The sequence below is a fragment of the Chaetodon trifascialis genome, chromosome 15 (genome assembly GCF_039877785.1).
Source record: "Chaetodon trifascialis isolate fChaTrf1 chromosome 15, fChaTrf1.hap1, whole genome shotgun sequence".
In the NCBI taxonomy this organism is placed as follows: domain Eukaryota; kingdom Metazoa; phylum Chordata; class Actinopteri; order Chaetodontiformes; family Chaetodontidae; genus Chaetodon; species Chaetodon trifascialis.
Window position 1 is genome coordinate 8,955,036 of NC_092070.1, and position 24,243 is coordinate 8,979,278.

The following is a 24,243-nucleotide window of genomic DNA, read 5'->3' on the forward strand; positions in this document are numbered from 1 at the left end:
TCAACTTCTCATTTAAACATATCAGTACTTGTTTGTTTATAACATTACACAAATTAAGTATAATATGCATACAGATTATATAACTTTTAGAGCCTTGCTGTCTGGCGCAAAGTCGATAGTCAAACTGAATAAAAGCACAAAAATATTTAGCACTAGGAATAATAAAGGGCAGATTATGAATGGATTAAATTTGTGGCTATACAGTACAATTTTTGAGAAGGTATGAAATGTCATATCAGCAGCAGCAGCCTCCTCACCAACCCCCTCAACAGAAACTGTTCAGTGTATCCCATCAGGTAAAACAGAGACTAATTTTGCTTTGCACTGGCCTCTAACAAATATATGAGGTGTGCACAATGATATGTTATGTTGTGATTCCATGTTACATCCTTTATGAATATGTAACATTCAACAGGTTATATTGCAAGGTATGTTTCTGTATGGTGTTTCAAATTTGTGCTCCATGTGCCCCCTTTTAACTTTGAACACCTGCCCCTCCAAAGGTCTCTGCACGGCCCTGCTCTCCACGATGTAAATAAATTAACTGTGATCAGGAATAATGGTGTTATCAAAACTAAGATAGTTGTACAATTACAGCTGATAGTGATGACTGCACCTCTAATATGTAGAACTGTTTATCAAGCTTTTATCAAGTATTAGTTGCCTTTTTTTGTGGCTGAAATAATAAAGGTCTGATCTACACTATACATGTCATTTCATGAAAATTCTGCTTTTGTTTGTTCATTGCTTTCTGGGTTCATTATTGGAAACATAGATACATCTTTCAAATCTAATAGATCTTAGAGTTTTTCTCAGCACTGCTTCACGTTGTAGGTCTTAATGTCACTGACTGGCATTTGTAGCCTGTATCATGCATGGTCTGCGAAGAAGTGTCAGCACAGCAGCATGTGCTTGGCACTGTGTGGGTAATGTGAGCTTTAAGCCTAACAAGGGAACGAATTGCTTTCTCTTTCAGTTTTCTGTTAAACATTTCTGAGAAGTCACGTGGATGAAGAGATTCTCAGTTCTTCACATCTGTCACATCACAGAGTGAAGAACATGCAGGAGGGGTCTGATCTTATGTATAAAACGGGGTCTGCTGGGATTACTCTCCCACAGTTCAAAAGCAAAATCCAGGACCTGTGGAATTCCCTGATGAACGAACACTTTGTTTTCAGTTTCAAAAATACACTCGAAATTGCAATTGTACAGCAAACTTGAGGTCCAGTATGGGAACTGGACATGGGCCCTGAGGAGCAGCATGCTGACCATTGAAAACCAGCTTTATACCAGAATTGAAAATGGAAAATTTGATAAGATTGAACTCAGTAATCTTTTTCAAATCTATGGAGAAATCAACAAAGAAATGGCAACTTACTTCGATGACGACAAAAATAAAGAAATATTGGTTCAGTGGCGAGGCCAATTTGAAATCAAAATCAAGGAGCTTCATGATGAACTTGTGAGAGGAGTTAAAAGAAAACTGGATGAAGTTATCCAGCAGAGGAGTGCTTGTAAAAAGCTTGATGATAAGAAGACAGAGTTTGAGAACAAGCTGCTGCAGAAGAGCAAAGAACTTGCTCATCAGTTAAAAGACAAGGCAGAAGATGAAGAGGAACTTGAGAAGCAGTTCAACTCTGTTTAGAACTCCTGGGTTACCCAGTTAATTGCAGATACGAAACCTATTGAGCACATCGACTATGAAGAAGATCAGTCTACTATCCTTCAAGAGCTCGGTGTTGAGTGGTCTCTCATCGGTGAATCCAGAAGCAGTGGCAGCTACAAAAACATATCAGCAGTTGGCGATTACAAGCATTACGTAACTCACACCAAGAGCCTTTACAAATTGACTGAACTTGTGATGGAAAAGGTTAGGCCCCATTTACGGCATGAAGAACAGCAGCTGATCAGATCCCTCATCGACGAGGCTGAAAAACAGTCCCTTGATACGATTAGTTTTTGCCCGTCGCTTGAACACTTTTTGCAAAACTTGGCTCAGTGTGTCAAAACTCTGCACACAAGCAAATAAAGGCACAACACTGGGAAATAAAGCATTTACATCTATGTCAAACTGAAACTCTGCTATCAAAACCTAACAATCCCTTGTCAAAATGTCACTCTGATGACAAAATGATACACACTTCCATCATATGAATAGACTTTCAGATTAGCAGCAACACACCAGTGTACTTTATATAAAACACTGCAGTCCTTCATTTTCACTGTTTTTATTCAGTTTCTCAGAGCATTCTGTGAAGCTCAATGCAATACTGTTTGTTTCACAGTTTCTGTTATGTTTTTTCCAACAAGCAAAGGTTTTCACAACAACCAAAAATGAAAAGTACTGTAATAGAATTACTGTAGGGTTACAAATTACATCACCTTACAGTTTTTGCCCACTGCTTGAACACTTTAGTTGCAATTCTGCATCACACTTACTCCTGCACACTACACACTATTTCATGTGTCAAGTGTCTTATGCAGTTATGAAGTGAATGAAGTGTCTTATGCATGAAATAGTGTGTAGTGTGCAGGAGCAAGTGTGTTGCATAAAAGAGTAAGTGTGATGCAGAATTGCAACTAAAGTGCAAAGCAACACTTTTGTTTAGTGTATGGTTACACTGTGTTTAAGGTAAAGTAACAAAAACCTAAAGTTTTGTTGCTTCGGTCTAAGCATGTGTCAATAGTGTTCAAGCAATGGGCAAAACCTGTGAGAGCAAACCTGTGGTGACAAGGCGCTACAGATCAGCTTACTTGCAGGAAGTGGTGAACAATGTCAAAGAAAAAGTGACAGAATTTGAGTCAGAGCGGAAATATACTCTGAAGAAGATCTTTTTGGTTGATCTCTTGCTGTATATATTTGACAGAGCAGGGGGTTGGCTGTCAGAGTCCCACAAGAAATTCCAAATGACCAGCGACGCACAGAGTTATATAGAAAGCAAGAAAATACAGCATTATGACATTTTCAAAAGCTTCTGCAAAGGAAGCTCATCTGCTGTTGTGCCTGGAAAACTGTAGCAAATGCAGTAAAACGAAGTTCAAGTGTAAGCATGTCTCTGAGATGTTCTCTTTTTTCAAGTCAGTGTCTTTGGTGTGTTTCCTGTCTGTTTGCAGGCCTGCAGTCTGGATTCGTCACTCTGCCCCGCCTCTCTCGCCTTGACAGACAGTTTCAAGATGGAGACGTCCAAAAGGGGTCTCTACCACACAGCGGTGGCATCACGCTGACGCGCTCAGACTCCCTCACTTCGTTCACTGTAGACCTTGGCCCTTCCCTGATGTCTGAGGTACTGAGCTTGATTGACAACCCCACCTGCCTTCAGATGTCTAATCACAGCCGGACAGCAGGCGAGGAAGCGGAAGGCGAGGAAGAGAAAGAAGAGGAAGAGAGCTCTCTCACAGAGACGCCTGTGCAGAGCCCTGCGGTGACTTCACCAAACTCTTCCACAGGAAGCGGGTCAGTCAGCAGGGGGCGCTTTTATAGCTCTAACCGGACAGAGCAACAGGAGGACAGGAGGTCCCAGAGGTCACCAGATGAGTACGCTGGGTCCCCTCACAGAGCAGAGCCTGCCATGGAGGCAGAGAGGTTCCAGAGGGCAGCTGATGTGCTGTCCCGCCATTACGGCGGAGGCTCCTTCACGAAGGGAACGAGGATGCTCAACAACACCACCTCTCCTGCTCTTTCCCACGGCCGCAAAACACCATATGCCTTTTCTGAAGAGGAGGAAGAGATCAAAGTCTAGATGTTGAAAGTCTATGAAAGAGAGCAGAAACTTTCCAGTGAGCTGAATTTTGGGTTCAAGTCAGAGAGGCTGAATGTTGATATGATACTCTGATCTTCCTCTCCAGACACGTTCCTCCCCCTCTCACATGCATCTACAGCTCATGTCACTGATCACCCACCAGATCCTGGTCTGCCTGCAGCCTCGACAGGATGGCCGATGCTGATCTTGATCCTTCCCCTCATGACGTTGCAGCCGTGATTTTATACAGATTATTAAAAGTATTCTAAAGATATAAGTCATTGAATGAGTCGTACACCACAAAATGGACTCGTCATGACAAACTATTAATAATGACTTTATGTATGTCAGTATGTCCCACCTGCATTAATTATACCCATAACAGTTGAGTGGATATCCTGGGGAACAATTAAATTTGAATGGATTTTTCTTTTTCTTTTTTTCACACAGAACATCACTCACTACATCACCATGATGTTCAACAGCAAATTTATTTCATGTAAACAAAGTCGGGTTAAAAGGTCAGAGGTCAAGCTGAACCAGAAATTTGAGGACCGTTGTTTTATAACAATTGTGATAAAAGCTCTCCACGATGTAAATAAATTAACTGTGATCAGGAATAATGGTGTGGTCAAAACTAAGATAGTTGTACAATTACAGCTGATAGTGATGACTGCACCTCTAACATGTAGAACTGTTTATCAAGCTTTCATCAGTATTAGTTGCCTTTTTTTTTCTATGTGGCTGAAATAATAAAGGTCTGATCTACACTATACATGTCATTTCATGAAAATTCTGCTTTTGTTTGTTCACTGCTTTCTGGGTTCATTATTGGAAACATAAATACATCTTTTAAATCTAATAGATCTTAGAGTTTTTCTTATTGTTGGCACTGCTTCATGTTGTAGGTCTTAATGTCACTGACTGGCATTTGTAGCCTGCATAATGGATGGTCTGGGCACCGCGCAGTGATAATATTCTCCATTTTCAGGTAAAAAATGTACCTTTTTTTGTCCAATCATAGTTTGCAATTCTGTTAAAAAAAATAAGAAGAATCATTAGCCTAACTACATCTTTAATACTTGTACTGTACTGTGTGGGTAATGTGAGCTTTAAGCCTAACAAGGAAACAAAGTGCTTTCACTTTCAGTTTTCTTTTTAACATTTCTGAGAAGTCACGTGGATGAAGAGAATCTCAATTCTTCACATCTGTGACATCACAGAGTTAAGAGCATGTGGGAGGGGTCTGATCTCATATATAAAGTGGGTCTGCAGGGATTTCTGACAAGGCAGCCGCATTGTCACAGATCAGGCAGAGCTCAGGACACACGACAAAAGGTGAGATGTTTCATTTATTTTAATCTTTGTCATGAGTGAATGTGTGGTCAGGACATTTGATCATTGGACTACATATCATGCAGGCAAGCTACCGATCAAAACAGGTGTCAGTTTTTGAATTTTAATTGTTATCCCTTTACTCTCATTCTACAACTGACTGCAGTTTAACCTCTTCAATACCAGGCCTGTTTTGTTTACCTCCTATCCGAAATGACCTACCCAAAACAAATAAAGTATATCTTCACAACTACAAGGGCTGTATGAATAATCTTGAGGTCTCAAAAGAAAACTAAGACCTGTGAGATTACTACAGAAGTCAGAATCAAGATATGCGTTACTGCGTCAGAGTAAATTCATCTTGAACACAGTAGAAATTTTTAATTATTTATCCGCCAAAAAACATTATTTTGATGAAAAAAAAAAAACACCTTTAAATCATGTAATAATGGCCAAATTCATCTATGAATTCGTTAAGTCGTATCTGATGAGTAACTGTGCAAAAGTACATGCCAAAATAATGAACCTGAGCAGTTTTACGGATGTTTTCACACAGGCGCTGGTCTGAGCGCATCTGAGCGGAATACCGTTATCTCGTTGCAGGCTCACTAACAGTCTTCTCTGTGAGGACCGTTCTTCTGTTTGCTGTTGTTTTTAGTTCTCATAAAAGGATAAAATGCAAATAAAACAGTAAAATACACCTCGGGCTGCTCAGCAGGGTCCTCTGTGACCGCTCTGCCTACTCGTGAGCTGCTCACTTACCGCAGTCAGTAGCCCCCGCCCTTCCCCTCCCTCCGCCCCATTTGGCAGGACCCAAGTTCACCATAGAAACACCAATGACAATACAGAAGGAAGTAAGCCCAAAGATTGTATATTTGATGTGAGCGCTCCCCTCACTCTAAAACCCCCCTCCTCTCTATGTAGACAACCAGGACCCTCGCGGTCGATCTCAAACTAACACAGAGTCAAAGGAGTAGATAGTAGCAGCGTTTTTTCGAGCGGGAATATAACTTTAGACCACAAAACAGCAAATGTAAGACCTACTGTATGATTTTGAGAAATATTTTTCTGATACTGTTTGGCTGCTGGCTCGCCGAGTTTTCGTCGCACAGTGAGGAGGCAGACATCGCTGTGTTCGTCAGACTCTCCGCTTTCATAGGATGTCAGGCTTTTGCGGCTTGTATAAAGTGGTGAATGCTGGAGGCGCTGTAAAGTGGACCTAAACTATTTTCGTGTTTTCGTGATATGCCCATATCATTTATTGCAGTATGGATGGTGTTTCGTTTGGGTGGCAATGCTTGGTAGAGGCTTTTAGCTGAGTTTCTCCCCTTATTCTGGTATGCTACAAGTTAGGATTGGTGCATACGAGTGTGACCATCGATCATCGACGTGCTCCCGCATCCCACGTTGCCTTCTGTACAGGGGGCGCCCAAACACCCTACTTGCATTTTATGCTGAACGTGCCTAAATATACTCCTCCACGTTTCAAATGGATGCATGAAGTTTGTCACACCCTCTTAAGTCCCACTGACTAAAAACCTCAAACATTTCACCTGCAGGTCAATCATCAGGCTGTTCAACAACATGTTTTATGTGTTAGATGTGCTACTTTTATTTCTTTTATCAAATAATTTACTCAGCTTGAATAGTAATGTGCATTAGCAGCACTAGTTAATTGTTGTGTTTGGTGTTTGTCTGTAGGGCTTTGTCTTATGACTCTGTGAGGATGAAGAGCAGATAAGATGGAGGCAGACAACCACGACAACACAGCAGCAGGAGGGGGAGGAGGGTCTGAAGCCGAATGTCTCACACCCAATGACAAAGGTCGTCTAACATTTTGAGTAAATGATCTTTCATAAAGAATGGTCACTAATGTATGCTGATGCTGTGTATTCTGCTCTGTCCTACACGCCCTGCAGAGGATGAGATGGAGGAGAGTGAAGCCAATGCCGAGGTAAAGGCAAGAACTTTTCACCTTTATTAGTCATCATTATCTCACCGCTGCACTTTGTTTTGTACCTTGCTCTTATTTTATATGAGGAGAACTAACTGTTGAGTAACATTTTCTCAGTGTGGTCCAGTGAATGAAGCTGGTGAAGCTCACCACTCAGAGAAGAACAATGAAAGCACAAGTGGAGAGTCTGAAATCAAGTCTGTACCACCTGCAACCAACCGGCAAGGTGACATTTCAATCAAGAACTGACTATAAAGCAGATTTTATAGATCATGTTTGAGTTTTGGAAATTCCATCTACCTTTGTTTTAATGATCTCTGCATTATGATGTTGTGATGTTAGTTTCCATTTACTTTGTTTCAGTGATGCCTAAACTCACACTTGTGTTAATCGGTGACACAAATTCCATGGAGATCGGATCAAAAAACATCTTATATGACCATGACCACGACGAGCAAGCAGTTGTGGAACAGTTTTCATTCAAACTGTATGATTTTTGTGGTCGGCACATCTCTGTCATTAACATTCTTGGTAGGGAAAACATCTGCAAACTCCCGTTGAATCAGGAAATTCATGCCTTTGTTTTACTCGTACCATATGGGCTTCATAAGAGCCAGTACAGCTCAGGAGTGCAGTGGTTAGAAAAAGCTTTTGGGAGAGGATCCCTTGCTTATTTATTGACAGTTGTGACTCACAAGCCCAATGAAAAATGTGAAAGTGCATTGACAGACCTGAAAGCTAACAGTGCTTTTGATGAAAAAAGGTACCACACGTGCACAAGAAGTATGACAGACGAAAAAGAGATTGTAGCTCTGCTGGAAAAGATAGATGTCATGGTCTCAGAAAATGATCCGCACGGCTACAGTGAACTGCTATGTAAAGAAATGAAAGAGCAGAAAGAGCACCTAGACCAAAAATCCCACAAAGAAGAGTGGATGGATTTCTCAGTGTTTCAGCAGGATCAAACTGGTGATCCTGGCCCTGCAGTAGAGGAGCTGGAGGAGAGCACAGCTGACACAGAGGTAAAGGTGAGATCTCTTCATCCTCAATAGTCACTGAAGAATTTCTATTTCCCAAGTCTAGCTCATCTGTGAAACATTACCTATTTCACAACTGTACACGGGCTGCACGGTGGTGCAGCAGGTAGTGCGCGTGCCTCACAGCAAGAAGGTTGCCGGTTCGATCCCCGGGTCAGGCGGGGCCTTTCTGTGTGAAGTTTGCATGTTCTTCCCGTGCATGCGTGGGTTCTCTCCGGGTACTCCGGCTTCCTCCCACAGACCAAAAACATGCTCATTAGGTTAATTGATGACTCTAAAATTGTCCGTAGGTGTGAGTGTGAGTGTGAATGGTTGTTTGTCCTTGCATGTGGCCCTGCAATCGGCTGGCGACCGGTTCAGGGTGTACCCCGCCTCTCGCCCATTGTAGCTGGGATAGGCTCCAGCCCCCCGCAACCCCGAAAGGGATAGGCGGTATAGATAATGGATGGATGGATGGATGGACAACTGTACACACTGAACTGAAGATCGGACACATTTTCCTTTTTAGTTCAGTCCAGTTGAAAACACTTTCTTGTCATTACATTACGCTGTTTTTCATTTGCTTTTATTTTGGGTGCTGTACTGTATGCTGAATTGTGGACTTAATGTCAATAGTTATGACCAGCCTAACCTAAAGTGATTTAAAATCATTTGTTTTCTCAGTGTGATCCAGTGACTGAACCTGGTGATGTCGAACACTCTGAGACATCTGTACCATCTGCAGCTGAGGAAAAAAGTAATATTTGAATTCATTATTTAATGGTATAAGATCATGAAACAGTTAATATTATAACATTCTAAATGTTTTATAAGAAAAAAAACATGTTTAACATCTCATTGTTGTGGCCCTCTAATTACAAAGTTCATTATTCTGCTGCAGGTACCTTACATATGGATATGAGTGGAAACAAGGTAAGAAAATTTAATTCATGAGATCTTCAGCCATATTTACTTTCTATCCCATTGTATTATGTTATAATTTTCATACAGTATGTGCTTATTTACATATTTACAGCAGCCAGTGGAGAGAGCTGAAGAGATTAACAGGAAGACACAATATCAAAGAGAAACTGAAATGCTGCTTGGCAGACTTCACCTTCAAGACAAACATAAACACAAGTTTTCACCAGCAGATTTTCTTAAAGTGGGTCCACCTGTGAAACAGGACCAGGACACATGTGAGAAAGATCTAGCTGATACTTTTCTTCAGAGGCTGATGATGTTAGACTACAGAGGCAGGTATATTCCTGTAAGACAAGACAGTGCTGCAGGTAGCTATTCAACGCCTGTTCCAGTGTTTAACACCCCTGAGACAGATGACAGTGACTTATACGCCCTTTTAAGCACCTGTGTAGACTCTCATCAGTCAAAACAGACTCATGTCCATCCTATGGATGTTCAAATGGCAGTATTTCACTGCTCAGACAGCTTTTTTAAGCAGAACATGATCACAAAGCTATCACAATGTCAGTACGCCTTACCGATGCTTGTTCCTGACCTGGTCACAAAGGATATTGACTGTCCTCTGTGGACATTCAGACAAATAAGAAAAACATGGAAGATAACTCAAATCAGAGATAATTCAAACATCGTCACCATGAAGAACATGCCCATCTGCAAGGCTGAGACAGCCACGGTGTTATTTCTCCGTCTGGGCTCACTGTCACTGTCAAAATCTGAGCTGATGAACACTTTGATCAACGAGCGTCACAACACCTTCTTCCACAGAAACTGCCCCGGCAGCACCAAGTCTCGTTATTTGATGGACGGGGTGGCGGAGATTGCCTGGTATTGCCCTGCTGGAAAACTCAATGATACCTTCTCTGACTGTGTTGCCTTCTGTAATCTTCATGGTGATGCTCTGCTGTTTGAAAAACAGCGTGACATACTGATTGAAAAATCTTCAGTCTGTGTTGTTCTTGTACCAACTATAGAAAAAAGCCAGAGCAGTGCAGGAGTCATCTCAGACCTTTTCAAGTCTCAGAAGCCTCTCATTATTCTCATTGCTGATGATGATCGTGGTACAAGTCAATTGAAAGAGGGAAAATACAAAATAGGTCTAAAGGACAGCAGCCAGTCAAGTATCTCTGATGAATTGAAAGGAATCATAAGAAACATTTTGTCCGGACCACATGCATCCTTCCAGCTGGAAACCATGGCTGAGGTCTCTGGAATCCGAGTGGATGAAAATGACGAAGTCTGCCAAAAAGGGAAATCTGCTGCAATGAAAACAGTGGATTTGGTTTCTGGGATGGATGTTTCAAAGATAAAAGATACGTTTCTGCCTTGTCAAGGCCAACTGTGGCACAAGTGGTGCATCATTAACAAAGAATTGCATCACCTCAAAGGACACATTGAGAAGGAGAAATGTGAAAAGCAACAGAAACTGATGGAAATACGCCAAGATCAATGCAGTGCTTCCTGTAGTCAGTTGATGAAGTCATTCATTGAAAGCCTCTCATCTTTGTCTTCAACAGAGAAAGAGTATTTCCTGAAATGGACTCAGATCTTAATAGATGCCCTCTCCACAGATGACCTCTGTTTAACTCTGCAAAAATATGATGAGAAGTGGTCTGAGGTCTTGGCTTTGAAGAAGAAGCATAACAAATCTGATCAGCTACAATGCAAGCAACGTGAGCTGGATCAAATATCAACAAAACTACAGGCAGCAACCTTTGGCTTGGAACACATCTTTAGAGAAATGGGACAGATCTATGAAGCTCATGCATCTCTGAAGAAACAACCAAAGTTGGGGCAGACTGACTGGTCCAGATACCCAGCACTGGCTGCAGAGCTGATGATATCAGGACAGCCAATGGAGTTGATGGATGGCGATGCAGGTCATGTGCCTGTAACATGGATCTCTAGTCTTTTATCTGAAGTCATTCAGAAACTGGGCGACAAGAGAATTTTTGTTTTGTCAGTTTTAGGTGTACAAAGCAGTGGAAAATCAACAATGCTGAATGCCATGTTTGGATTACAGTTTGCAGTGAGTGCTGGCAGGTGCACCAAGGGTGCCTTTATGCAGCTGGTCAGAGTGTCAGAGGAGATCAAGAAGGACTTTAAGTTTGACTACATTCTGGTGGTGGACACTGAAGGACTGCGTGCTCTCGAGCTGGCAGGTAACACCACCCTACACCGCGACAATGAACTGGCAACATTTGTTATTGGTCTGGGAAACATGACATTGATCAACATCTTTGGTGAGAATCCAGCTGAGATGCAAGATGTTCTGCAGATTGTTGTTCAGGCTTTCATGAGGATGAAGAGAGTGAAACTTTCTCCAAGTTGTGTGTTCGTTCACCAGAATGTTACAGATGTTGCAGCTGCAGAGAAAAACATGGATGGAAAGAGACGGCTGCAGGAGAAACTGGACAAGATGGCCCTACTGGCTGCAAAAGAGGAGGGTTGTGATCTTGAGTGCTTCAGTGACGTCATTGCATTTGATGTGCAAAATGATGTTAAGTACTTTGCCCAACTGTGGGAGGGAAGTCCACCTATGGCTCCTCCGAACCCAGGGTACAGTGAGAGCATCCAAGAGCTGAAGAACTTCATCCTTTCTAAAGCTTCGCAGTCTCCTGGGATTACTCTCTCACAGTTCAAAAGCAAAATCCAGGACCTGTGGAATGCTCTGATGAACGAACACTTTGTTTTCAGTTTCAAAAATACACTTGAAATTGCAGTGTACAGAAAACTGGAGGTCCAGTATGGGAACTGGACATGGGCCCTGAGGAGCAACATGCTGACCATTGAAAACCAGCTTTATACCAGAATAGAAAATGGAAAACTTGACAAGGTTGAGCTCAGTTATATTTTTCAAGAAATGAACAAAACCTATGGAGAAATCAAAAAAGAAATTGCAACTTACTTTGATGAGGACAATAACAAAGAAATATTGGTTCAGTGGCGAGGCCAATTTGAAATCAAAATCAAGGAGTTTCATGATGAACTTGTGAGAGGAATGAAAAGAAAACTGGATGAAGTTATCCAGCAGAGGAGTGCTCGTAAAAAGCTTGAGGATAAAAAGACAGAATTTGAGAACAAGCTGCTGCAGAAGAGCAAAGAACTTGCTCATCAGTTAAAAGACAAGGCAGAAGATGAAGAGGAACTTGAGAAGCAGTTCAACTCTGTTTGGAACTCCTGGGTTACTGAGTTAATTGCAGGTACGAAACCTATTGAGAACATCGAATATGAAGAAGATCAGACTGCTATCCTTCAAGAGCTCGGTGTTGAGTGGTCTCTCATTGGTGAATCCAGAAGCAGTGGCAGCTACAAAAACATATCAGAACTTGGCGACTACAGTCGTTATCTATCTCACACCAAGAATCAAGACAATGAGAAGGAAAATGCCACAAGAGTGCAGAGAAAACGCTCTAATCCTATTAAGAGATTTGCTGGATTTGTTTCAGACATGACCAAAAAATTGAAATATTACGTTTCCTGGGGCTATTTACAGCATGAAGAACAGCAGCTGATCAGATCCCTCATTGACGAGGTTGAAAAACAGTCCCTTGATACGATTAAGAGCAAACCTGTAGTGACAAGGGGCTACAGATCAGCTTACTTGCAGGAAGTGGCGAACAATGTCAAAGAAAAAGTGACTGAATTTGAGTCAAAGCAGAAATATACTCTGAAGAAGACCTTTTTAGTTGATCTCTTGCTGTATATATTTGACAGAGCAGGGGGTTGGCTGTCAGAGTCCCACAAGAAATTCCAAATGAACAATGACTCACGGAGTTATATAGAAAGCAAGAAAATACAGCATTATGACATTTTCAAAAGCTTCTGCAAAGGAAGCTCATCTGCTGTTGTGCTCGGAAAACTGATCTGTGAAAAGCTGAAGAGTTCTGCTGTTGAGGTGGTCTGCAACAAGACCGCCATTGATCTCGCTGGAAAAATGAGGTGCAGTTTCCCAGCATTTAACGGGAACAGACTGGACTTGGAGAAAAACATGTTGAAGTCACTGGCAGAGAAAGAGGACTTTAATGCTTTTATCACCTACATCAGACACCCAAGGAGGCAAGTAGAGACTTTCATAAAGGAGACAGCACAGAACTACATCTTTAAAAAAAACAAAGATGAAGCACTGAGCATACTCAAGGAAAACATTGACCACATCAAAAAACTTGTGAGTCAAGCTTTATTTGCTGCGACAGAGAAAACCAAAACCAAGAGAGGAGGCATAGACATGTGGATGCAGGAATTTTCCAGTTTGCTCAAAGATGAGCTGACATTCGCCATTTGCTGTCAAAACTTCAGCGACATCAACAATTTCGACTTTCTTAAAGAGGAGATGGACAAAGGCCTTGCATCCATCACAGAGGAGATGAGCAGAATCTCATTGGATAAGATGAAGGAATTCAGGATGAAGCCCGATCAAATCCTCATCGAGCAGCTGTGTAAGTGCTGCTGGGTAAAGTGTCCATTCTGTGCAGCAGTGTGTACCAACACCATGGACGATCACAGCCCTGATGACCACAGCGTGCCTTTTCATCGACCTGCTGCAGTCAAAGGTTGGCACTTCTGCAACACAGTGGAACTGTGCATTGACTTCTGCACAACAGGTGTTGCAAGTGACATAAGTTTCTATCCAGATTCTGAACATCCAGAAAAACTTGTTCCCTTCAAACAGTACCGAACTGCTGGGCCAAGGTATGCTAACTGGAGAATTACCCCTGATGAGTCCAAGCTGAAATATTGGATCTGGTTTGTGTGTCGATTTCAGGAGCAACTGGAAGATCACTATAATTTAAGATTCCAGGGCCGAGGTGAAATTCCCACACAGTGGAAAACAGTCTCTAAAGATGACGCTATTAAAAGTCTGGATGAAATGTAGAGAGTCTGTGAGTGAGCCAATACAACCACAGCCCAGCTGAAAATCTTTTTTTTTTTAGTAGAATTTTATTTTATTAATTTCTGTGGGTCGTCATAGTTAGTTACCAGGAAGTACATCAAAACATCTACAACAGAGGGAAAAAAAGAGCAATTTCAGAATCAGAGTTTCATCAGAATTTCATCAAAATCAGTTACATCAGATTTTCATCTGTTTTATTTATTTTTATTTTTTTTTACGTTCATTGCTTCCCTCAATACTTATAATTGCTTATACAGACCCACCCCTACCATCCCTTCACCCTCCCACCCAACCCACCCTTCCATTCACCCCACCAATCCCACCCACATGCCTTATGCCCCCCACCCCGCATAGGATAGAGCTGAACACACGTAGTACACAAAACTAGCTAACAAAAATTAGCTTTTTAAAGATGAGAGGGGAAAAAAGTGTCTGCCAACTAGCTGGATATCTCATCGTCTCTATATCATGAAAAATACACTTTCTTGGAGAGAATATAATTTTTCTGTTGACATGACCACCTCTCTATGCTCTCCCAAATCGTCTTAATACTTTTGCAGTACCAAAAGGTGTGCATGAGGGAGTCGCCATATAGGTTGCACTTGAAACATTTATCCGACGATGTGTGTTTGAACTTACATATTTTATCTCTTCTATGGTATATTCTTGTCATTACCTTAAACTGTATTAGGCACAAATTTTCATTAGTGGTTAATTTGTATGTTAGTGACAAGCATTCTTTCCATTTGTCTTTAACATCAGCACCTACGTCTTCAGTCCACTTATTATAATTATTCTCTAATAGTATATCACGGTTTCCTTGCTTATCAGTAAATTGTACATAGAACCAATCGATCTCTTTTTTTTTTTTTTTTTTTTTGACATTTTTGCATAAGATATTGGATATTTCCGGGCTGGTGTTCTTTCCCAAGTCAAAATTGTGAGCAATCCAGTTTTTCAGTTGAATATATCTAAATAATTCTGTATCTTTTAGGTTATATTTACTCTTTAATTTGCTGAAAGGTACTACAGTGTCGTTATTTATGACATCTGACAACTTCTGAATTCCACCTTTTATCCATGTATCCCAGTGTAACTGCATGCTCTGTATGTTAATTGATGGATTATTCCATATCACTATGTGCCTGGGAAGCCCTATTTCTTGATGGAGATTTTTTCTTTTATTTTATTCCAGCCATTTGATGTACTATTAATGACAAAATTTGTTGATTTAAAATTGTCCTTGGAAAGAAGTGCTTGTTTTCTGTGTCTATCCATGGGTCCTTGTTTGTTTTCTTTATTATGCAATCAATATAAAATGACTGGGCTGCTACCTGATAGAGCTCTAGGTTAGGGAGATTAAGATCAATCTATTTGCTTTATTTGACCAAATGAGCGAAGAAATTATTGAATTTACCTCTTTAAAGAAGGTCTCAGGAGGCTTTATAGGAATCGTTTGGAATTTAAATAAGAATTTCGGTAGCCAAATCATCTTAAAGAGATTTATTCTTCCTATTAAATTGATCTTCAAGTCTTGCCACTTCCTAACATCTTCTTTAATCTTTATACAACTGGGTCTTATCATGACTAATATAAGTTCCAAGGTATTTTAAATATATATATATATATATTGTTTTTTCTATCTGAAATTGCGCAAACTTCTACATGTCCTTTTTGCAAGGGTCGATGGCCAACAGCTCCGTTTTTGCAATGTTCATTTTATAACCTGAGATCTCTGAAAAGGTTGTGATTATTTTCATTACGTGTGGAACTGAGGTGATTGCGTTGCTTGAATACAGTAATAAATCATCTGCAAATAAGCTCAGTTTAAACAGTTTCTTTCCAGTCTCAACACCTCTAATTTCTTGTGTCTCTCTAATTTTTTGAGCCAAGGGTTCAATTGCAAATGCAAACAATGATGGTGAAAGAGGACAACCTTGGGCAGTACCTCTAGTTAATAACAAAGGTTTTGTTAGAATTTCATCTGTGTACACATATGCCTTAGGAGCCCTATACAGGGTGCAAATCATATTTGTAAAACTAACTGGAAAGTTGTATACCTCTAATACCTTAAACAAGTAAGACCATTCTATTCTATCAAAAGCCTTCTCCGCATCTACTGCCATTAATGTTAAATCTATTTTATGTTTCTTTGCATATTGGGTGAGAGAGAGGCATGTTCTAGTATTAGTTCTTAGGTCCCTATTTGTACAAAACCAGCCTGGTCGTAATGAATTAAGCTTGGTAAAATCTGTACCAGTCAGAATTTTAGTTATGATCATCTCATCACAGTTTATTAAGCTTATTGGTGTCACACCGCGGTGAGGTATTGTCTTGTCTTGGGTTTTTGTCTCGTCATTTCCTGTTTTATTTTGAAGTAACTCTCCTCTCGTTTCAGGTCACTTGCCCTTCCTCATGTCTCCAGTCTGATTGTCTTCCTGATTACCTGATTGTTTCCACCTGTTCCCTTGCCCTCATGTGTTCAAATAGTCTGCGTTTCCCTTTGTCTTGTGCCAGTGTGTATCGTCCCTGTATGTTCACGCCAGCATTCCTTGCCACAGCCACAGGTTTTTTGATATTGAAGTTCTTGTTTGTCTTCCTCTGATCTGAGTGATTTTTTGTTGTACATTTAATAGACCAGTTTTAGTAAGGAAGTAGGAAGTAGGAAGATCACGCGTCAGGTTATATCATAGCCTCGTTGTTTTCTCACTCTGCCCAGAGGTTTGTTCAAGACTTCATTAATAAAGTCAGAACTTGTGAACCAGTCTCTGCATCTGAGTCCTGCTTTGAGCCCAAGCCTGACAATTGGCCTGTAATCAGAAGGTATTTTACCTGGTTTTGGTATAGCAGATATAGTCACTTGGTGCATTGTTTCAGGAAGATTCTTGTTTTTTGCACTGAATTCACCACTTCTGTGAAGAAGGAATGCATTTTTGCCCAGAAAATGATATAAAATTCTGTAGGAAAGCCGTCCATTCCCAGAGCTTTTTTGAGGGGAAAATTCTTACTAGCAGATAGTATTTCTAAGTTGGTGATGTCCTTGCTGAGATCTTCAATTTGTTCAGGAGAAAGGCATTTAAGGTTGATTGAATTTAAGAAGGGGAGAGGGTCCTGGTCTTTTATTTCTGACGTATATAACTTTACATAAAATGATCTAAACTCATCATTTATGGCCTGGTTATTCGTGTTGGCTCTGTTTGATGTTTCATCTCTTAGAACTATAAGTTGCCTTTTTAAAACTTTCTTTATTAAGGAGGTCAGATGTCTGCCTGATTTATTTGCAACTATATAATTTATTAGAGTTATGCTTGAAATCTTCTGCTTTCTTAATCAACAGGCTGTCCAGTTTTAATTTAGCTTCCTGTAGTTCTTCAGAAATTCTATCGCCCAGCTGAAAATCACAGTACTTCTTCACAACTATTCACAAATCAGTTTCCTGTAAAACAACATGCACAGATGAATACTGGTAGTAATCTGGGTGCTTATATACAGAGTGAGCAGGTTAATGTGTTATGAATGATGAAATTAAGAGTTCATTATCAATTAATAAAGACACAACAATGAAGAGTGGGCTGCACGGTGGCGCAGCAGGTAGTGTGCGTGCCTCATAGCAACAAGGTTGCTGTTTATCGATTCCCGGGTCGGGCCTTTCTGTGTGAAGTTTGCATGTTCTTCCTCTGCATGCGTGGGTTTTCTCCAGGCACTCTGGCTTCCTCCCACAGACCAAAAACATGCTCATTAGGTTAATTGGTGACTGTAAAATTGCCCCATGAGTGAGTGTGAGTGTGAATGGTTGTGTGTTTGTGCCCTGCGATGGACCGGCGACCGGTCCCCGCCTCTTGCCCGTTGATGGCTGTGATAGGCTCCAGCACCCCCCGCAACCCCAAAAGGGATATGCGGTATAGAAAATGGATGGATGGACAACGATGAAGAAAACAAAGATGAAACACAGGAAATACATGAAAAACAAACTTGTTTTCCTGCATAGCCTGTACTGTTTGTAGAAAAACGCACCTGATGGTGCATACTTGGTCATTAACTTATTTCATAGTTACTTTTAACAAGTACTGAAAGCCATCTGATGACTGTTCAAGTCTTTGGCTCACTGTTCAAGAAAAAATCGTATAGCTTCCAAGTTTTCTGCTGCATCATCTGGTCAAAATAGTCCAATAGTTTTTAATTTCAAATGAAAGATCTGATATTTTTTATTGCACATTGCTCATCAGTTGGCACGGCTGGTTTTGTTATTCTTTTTGATGCTGTTTCACACTTCAAGATTAATGAGAAGACGTCTTTGAACTTTCTGTTTTTAATGCTCTTAGTTTTGAATGAAGTGATGATACACAGGCATAATTTCAATGGCCTCTCTGATTCTCTGAACCATCAATATAAATGAAAACCCCTCACAGGTGTCATCAGTCTGCTGTGCAGTAAAAGAGCAGACTGCTGGTTTTCAGCCAGTGTTACTGCTTGTGGGAAGTATTTTTTCCAAGCCAGGATTAAGCCCCAACCACTCAAAGACAACAAAACCAGATTATTTGAATTTAAACGTTTTATATTCTTGTGTACAACGGGACACTTTTAAATAAAGATACATTTCCAAAGTACTGAAGACCTCTTCATGCTTAATATTACAATAACTGACCCATTTTAAAGTCACCAAACCGATAAACACAGCATGCGCGTGCTACAGCAGGTATGTCTCTTGGCAGATCTTCAAGGAGGTCAGTTTGAAGTCCCCTGAAATAAACATCATGTGTTTGGTGACCTCACCGATCAGCATCATGCAGAATTATCCCCTTTACTTTCAGCTGATCTCCAGCCCTCAGACTCACATTCTTCAGCTCAAGTTGCTGAAAGAATTTTGTCAGAAAATGAAGGTTACTGTCAGCCATGATGGTAGCAGAGCAATCAAATATTGATATATGACCATTCAGCAAGTTCCAAATCCATCATTTGTCCATGTGCAGCGAAGAAACAAAGCAGAAACAAAGCAGTTTATCTCACCATGCTCATTCTGACTGAAGAGTCGTGCAGCTAATGGAAGGCGTAGGACGAAGGTCTCGACTCAGTCTCCTGTCCTGGAAGACAAGCAGCAGGTAGTGTGACTGTGGATTTCACCTAATTTATGGTGTAGAGCACAAAAGAGTCAGTAAAAGGACTTTAAACAGCCACCACCTTCATCATCGTGTTTATCAAGCAGCCTACTCAGTGCAGAGGCCCCGCTCTGTTTAATCACTGCTGTTGAACTCCTTGATAATGGAACAGGTTGTGACAGTGACGTTATGAAGGGTTAGAGCAAACTCCTCTGCCAGGGGCTATTTAAATATTTTTTAGATTGGGAGCCATTGAGTACATTGAGGGTCTGCAAGTCATGATTGATGACACTGGAGTAAAAACACCTCCCACAGGGACACACTGTACCTGTGGTATTAACCAGCCTATTGATCCAATGAGTGAAAGAACACTGTGATGATTGATCTTTAAAAAACACAGCATATATGTGATTATTTTAAGCTGTCTGTGCCCTGAACTGGCATTTAATGAATCTGACAGCTAGTTCATGTCTTTATTTATCATTCATTCATTCATTCATTCATTTACTGTGTGAGTTTGCTCCATGTCAGTTTCAGTGACTGTCTGATTGGAAACTCAAGGAGGAACCTGCTGTAGCGTTTTTGTACAACTCAACTTATTATTTGCTATTGATATGATTTTAATAAAAAGTTTTAGGGTAAATCAAGACTTTTTCTGATTATTGAATGACGTTACATTAAATTAAATCCTAATTGTCAGAAGACTTGTGACAGCTGTCGATTAATGGTTGTTAATATTATTGTGTGATAATTTTTATGACAATTTCGGTTACTTGACTTCTGAACTTCTCTTGACTGATCACAGCCATTTGAACGTACTTACCGGAAGTATTAGTACGGTTTCTTGTCTACATTGACGGTCTACATTGATTGTCCACATTTAATATGTTGCAGTCCCTAGCTTTGAGCACCGGGGGCAGTAAAAAAAAAAACAAAAACGTGATTATAAGTACGTTGGATGCTATTTGGGAAGCCATTACGTGAGCTTTATATTGGTTTCTAACAAAGTGGACATCAACACATTATGTCCGTATTTGGCTGTAGGAGTCGCGCTGAATTGTGTTTCTAACTGGGCCCACTTGAAACATGTGTGTGTGTGTGTGTGTGTGTGTGTGTGTGTGTGTGTGTGTGTGTGTGTGTGTGTGTGTATGTGTGTGTGTGTGTGTGTGTGTATATATGTGTGTGTGTGTGTGTGTGTGTGTGTGTGTGTGTGTGTGTGTGTGTGTATGTATGTATGTATGTTAGTCTGACTCAACAACTTCCGCTCTGCTGCCGGAAATGACAAAATAAAGTAAACAGAAAAACAGAAGCACTGTCAGTGGATCCAGAAATAAAGAAAATTTCTACCAAAGTATGAGAAACCGGTTCATATTCTAATAGGAGAAATTTCCTATTGCACCTGTCTTTAGCCTACAGTAGCTTAGTTGCAGAGGGGGGGGGGGCGGAGCACCTGCCCCTTTGCCCCTTGATGCCCAAAGTGCCCTTTTTTTTTTTGGCAAGTGTGTGTGTGTGTGTGTGTGTGTGTGTGTGTGTGTGTGTGTGTGTGTGTGTGTGTGTGTGTGTGTGTGTGTGTGAAAGCCCGTCTGTGTGGCCCAAAATAATAATAAATAAATCAAAGTAATAATAATAATTTAGATCTACCTTGGTCGGTCACATGGTCCACAACGTGCCCTCACTCTGACGTCGCTGCCCTGACGTGTCCAGACGTGCCCTGCTGCTAATCGCTGAGCTGCTGGAGATGGCCAGTGCTAGTCTCGCGAAACCGAAGAAGACCCGAGGGAGTAAACAGCTGGTCCGGTGAATAGGTTTTGCAGCGGTATTCGTTTGTGCACGATGTGTTCTTGAAAGATGAGTGAAGTGAGCAATGAATATACTCCGTGTCGTCCAACTCTGCACACACACCTCTCACAAGTTATAGCAGCTAGTTAACCACACACAGCGTGCTGTGAGGGAAAAGTATGTCAGGCTTTTTTGTTTGTTTGTTTCTGTATGTTTCTCCTGTCATGGGCAAAGTGCATTAGAGAGATATCATGTGTTATTTTACTGTCAAGCTGTTTTTTCCTATGCATCTAGAGGCAATGAGGCAGAGACTATGTTATTTCACTAAAACTATGCAATATGCATATTCACATAATTTTGGACTATTACAGTATAAATACAACAATAACAGAAGAATTTGAATTTTGATTTTCTCAACTTCTCATTTAAACATATCAGTACTTGTTTGTTTATAACATTACACAAATTAAGTATAATATGCATACAGATTATATAACTTTTAGAGCCTTGCTGTCTGGCGCAAAGTCGATAGTCAAACTGAATAAAAGCACAAAAATATTTAGCACTAGGAATAATAAAGGGCAGATTATGAATGGATTAAATTTGTGGCTATACAGTACAATTTTTGAGAAGGTATGAAATGTCATATCAGCAGCAGCAGCCTCCTCACCAACCCCCTCAACAGAAACTGTTCAGTGTATCCCATCAGGTAAAACAGAGACTAATTTTGCTTTGCACTGGCCTCTAACAAATATATGAGGTGTGCACAATGATATGTTATGTTGTGATTCCATGTTACATCCTTTATGAATATGTAACATTCAACAGGTTATATTGCAAGGTATGTTTCTGTATGGTGTTTCAAATTTGTGCTCCATGTGCCCCCTTTTAACTTTGAACACCTGCCCCTCCAAAGGTCTCTGCACGGCCCTGCTCTCCACGATGTAAATAAATTAACTGTGATCAGGAATAATGGTGTTATCAAAACTAAGATAGTTGTACAATTACAGCTGATAGTGATGACTGCACCTCTAATATGTAGAACTGTTTATCAAGCTTTTATCAAGTATTAGTTGCCTTTTTTTTTATATGTGGCTGAAATAATAAAGGTCTGATCTACACTATACATGTCATTTCATGAAAATTCTGCTTTTGTTTGTTCATTGCTTTCTGGGTTCATTATTGGAAACATAGATACATCTTTCAAATCTAATAGATCTTAGAGTTTTTCTCAGCACTGCTTCACGTTGTAGGTCTTAATGTCACTGACTGGCATTTGTAGCCTGTATCATGCATGGTCTGCGAAGAAGTGTCAGCACAGCAGCATGTGCTTGGCACTGTGTGGGTAATGTGAGCTTTAAGCCTAACAAGGGAACAAAGTGCTTTCTCTTTCAGTTTTCTGTTAAACATTTCTGAGAAGTCACGTGGATGAAGAGATTCTCAGTTCTTCACATCTGTCACATCACAGAGTGAAGAACATGCAGGAGGGGTCTGATCTTATGTATAAAACGGGGTCTGCTGGGATTACTCTCCCACAGTTCAAAAGCAAAAATCCAGGACCTGTGGAATTCCCTGATGAACGAACACTTTGTTTTCAGTTTCAAAAATACACTCGAAATTGCAATTGTACAGCAAACTTGAGGTCCAGTATGGGAACTGGACATGGGCCCTGAGGAGCAGCATGCTGACCATTGAAAACCAGCTTTATACCAGAATTGAAAATGGAAAATTTGATAAGATTGAACTCAGTAATCTTTTTCAAATCTATGGAGAAATCAACAAAGAAATGGCAACTTACTTCAATGACGACAAAAATAAAGAAATATTGGTTCAGTGGCGAGGCCAATTTGAAATCAAAATCAAGGAGCTTCATGATGAACTTGTGAGAGGAGTTAAAAGAAAACTGGATGAAGTTATCCAGCAGAGCAGTGCTTGTAAAAAGCTTGATGATAAGAAGACAGAGTTTGAGAACAAGCTGCTGCAGAAGAGCAAAGAACTTGCTCATCAGTTAAAAGACAAGGCAGAAGATGAAGAGGAACTTGAGAAGCAGTTCAACTCTGTTTAGAACTCCTGGGTTACCCAGTTAATTGCAGATACGAAACCTATTGAGCACATCGACTATGAAGAAGATCAGTCTACTATCCTTCAAGAGCTCGGTGTTGAGTGGTCTCTCATCGGTGAATCCAGAAACAGTGGCAGCTACAAAAACATATCAGCAGTTGGCGATTACAAGCATTACGTAACTCACACCAAGAGCCTTTACAAATTGACTGAACTTGTGATGGAAAAGGTTAGGCCCCATTTACGGCATGAAGAACAGCAGCTGATCAGATCCCTCATCGACGAAGCTGAAAAACAGTCCCTTGATACGATTAGTTTTTGCCCGTCGCTTGAACACTTTTTGCAAAACTTGGCTCAGTGTGTCAAAACTCTGCACACAAGCAAATAAAGGCACAACACTGGGAAATAAAGCATTTACATCTATGTCAAACTGAAACTCTGCTATCAAAACCTAACAATCCCTTGTCAAAATGTCACTCTGATGACAAAATGATACACACTTCCATCATATGAATAGACTTTCAGATTAGCAGCAACACACCAGTGTACTTTATATAAAACACTGCAGTCCTTCATTTTCACTGTTTTTATTCAGTTTCTCAGAGCATTCTGTGAAGCTCAATGCAATACTGTTTGTTTCACAGTTTCTGTTATGTTTTTTCCAACAAGCAAAGGTTTTCACAACAACCAAAAATGAAAAGTACTGTAATAGAATTACTGTAGGGTTACAAATTACATCACCTTACAGTTTTTGCCCACTGCTTGAACACTTTAGTTGCAATTCTGCATCACACTTACTCCTGCACACTACACACTATTTCATGTGTCAAGTGTCTTATGCAGTTATGAAGTGAATGAAGTGTCTTATGCATGAAATAGTGTGTAGTGTGCAGGAGCAAGTGTGTTGCATAAAAGAGTAAGTGTGATGCAGAATTGCAACTAAAGTGCAAAGCAACACTTTTGTTTAGTGTATGGTTACACTGTGTTTAAGGTAAAGTAACAAAAACCTAAAGTTTTGTTGCTTCGGTCTAAGCATGTGTCAATAGTGTTCAAGCAATGGGCAAAACCTGTGAGAGCAAACCTGTGGTGACAAGGCGCTACAGATCAGCTTACTTGCAGGAAGTGGTGAACAATGTCAAAGAAAAAGTGACAGAATTTGAGTCAGAGCGGAAATATACTCTGAAGAAGATCTTTTTGGTTGATCTCTTGCTGTATATATTTGACAGAGCAGGGGGTTGGCTGTCAGAGTCCCACAAGAAATTCCAAATGACCAGCGACGCACAGAGTTATATAGAAAGCAAGAAAATACAGCATTATGACATTTTCAAAAGCTTCTGCAAAGGAAGCTCATCTGCTGTTGTGCCTGGAAAACTGTAGCAAATGCAGT

General features: G+C 40.5%; 2 protein-coding genes and 2 pseudogenes across 2 annotated transcripts; all 4 read left to right on the top strand.

The window, feature by feature from the left end:
* The first annotated feature begins 1,366 nt into the window (after positions 1 to 1,366).
* LOC139343173 (interferon-induced very large GTPase 1-like) lies at positions 1,367 to 3,018 on the top strand (annotated as a pseudogene).
* Positions 3,019 to 3,050: 32 nt separating this feature from the next.
* LOC139343174 (uncharacterized) lies at positions 3,051 to 4,521 on the top strand. The gene is made up of 2 exons (XM_070980661.1): positions 3,051 to 3,063; positions 3,115 to 4,521. The coding sequence occupies exons 1-2, from the start codon at positions 3,051 to 3,053 to the stop codon at positions 3,738 to 3,740; spliced, it is 639 nt and encodes a 212-aa protein (XP_070836762.1). The 3' UTR covers positions 3,741 to 4,521.
* Positions 4,522 to 6,817: 2,296 nt separating this feature from the next.
* On the top strand, positions 6,818 to 13,902 carry LOC139343175 (interferon-induced very large GTPase 1-like). The gene is made up of 5 exons (XM_070980662.1): positions 6,818 to 6,899; positions 6,995 to 7,035; positions 7,147 to 7,255; positions 8,017 to 8,057; positions 9,082 to 13,902. Exons 1-5 carry the CDS (start codon positions 6,818 to 6,820, stop codon positions 13,900 to 13,902), a joined length of 5,094 nt encoding a protein of 1,697 aa, XP_070836763.1.
* Positions 13,903 to 22,581: 8,679 nt separating this feature from the next.
* On the top strand, positions 22,582 to 24,233 carry LOC139343177 (interferon-induced very large GTPase 1-like; annotated as a pseudogene).
* The last annotated feature ends 10 nt before the right edge of the window (positions 24,234 to 24,243 follow it).

Excerpts from the sequence above, each read along its gene's own strand:
- LOC139343175 (XM_070980662.1), top strand. The coding sequence starts at position 6,818 with ATGGAGGCAGACAACCACGACAACACAGCAGCAGGAGGGGGAGGAGGG. Across the intron at positions 7,036-7,146 it reads AAGCCAATGCCGAGGTAAAG|TGTGGTCCAGTGAATGAAGC; the intron begins GCAAGAACTTTT and ends ACATTTTCTCAG. Across the intron at positions 8,058-9,081 it reads CAGCTGACACAGAGGTAAAG|CAGCCAGTGGAGAGAGCTGA; the intron begins GTGAGATCTCTT and ends ACATATTTACAG.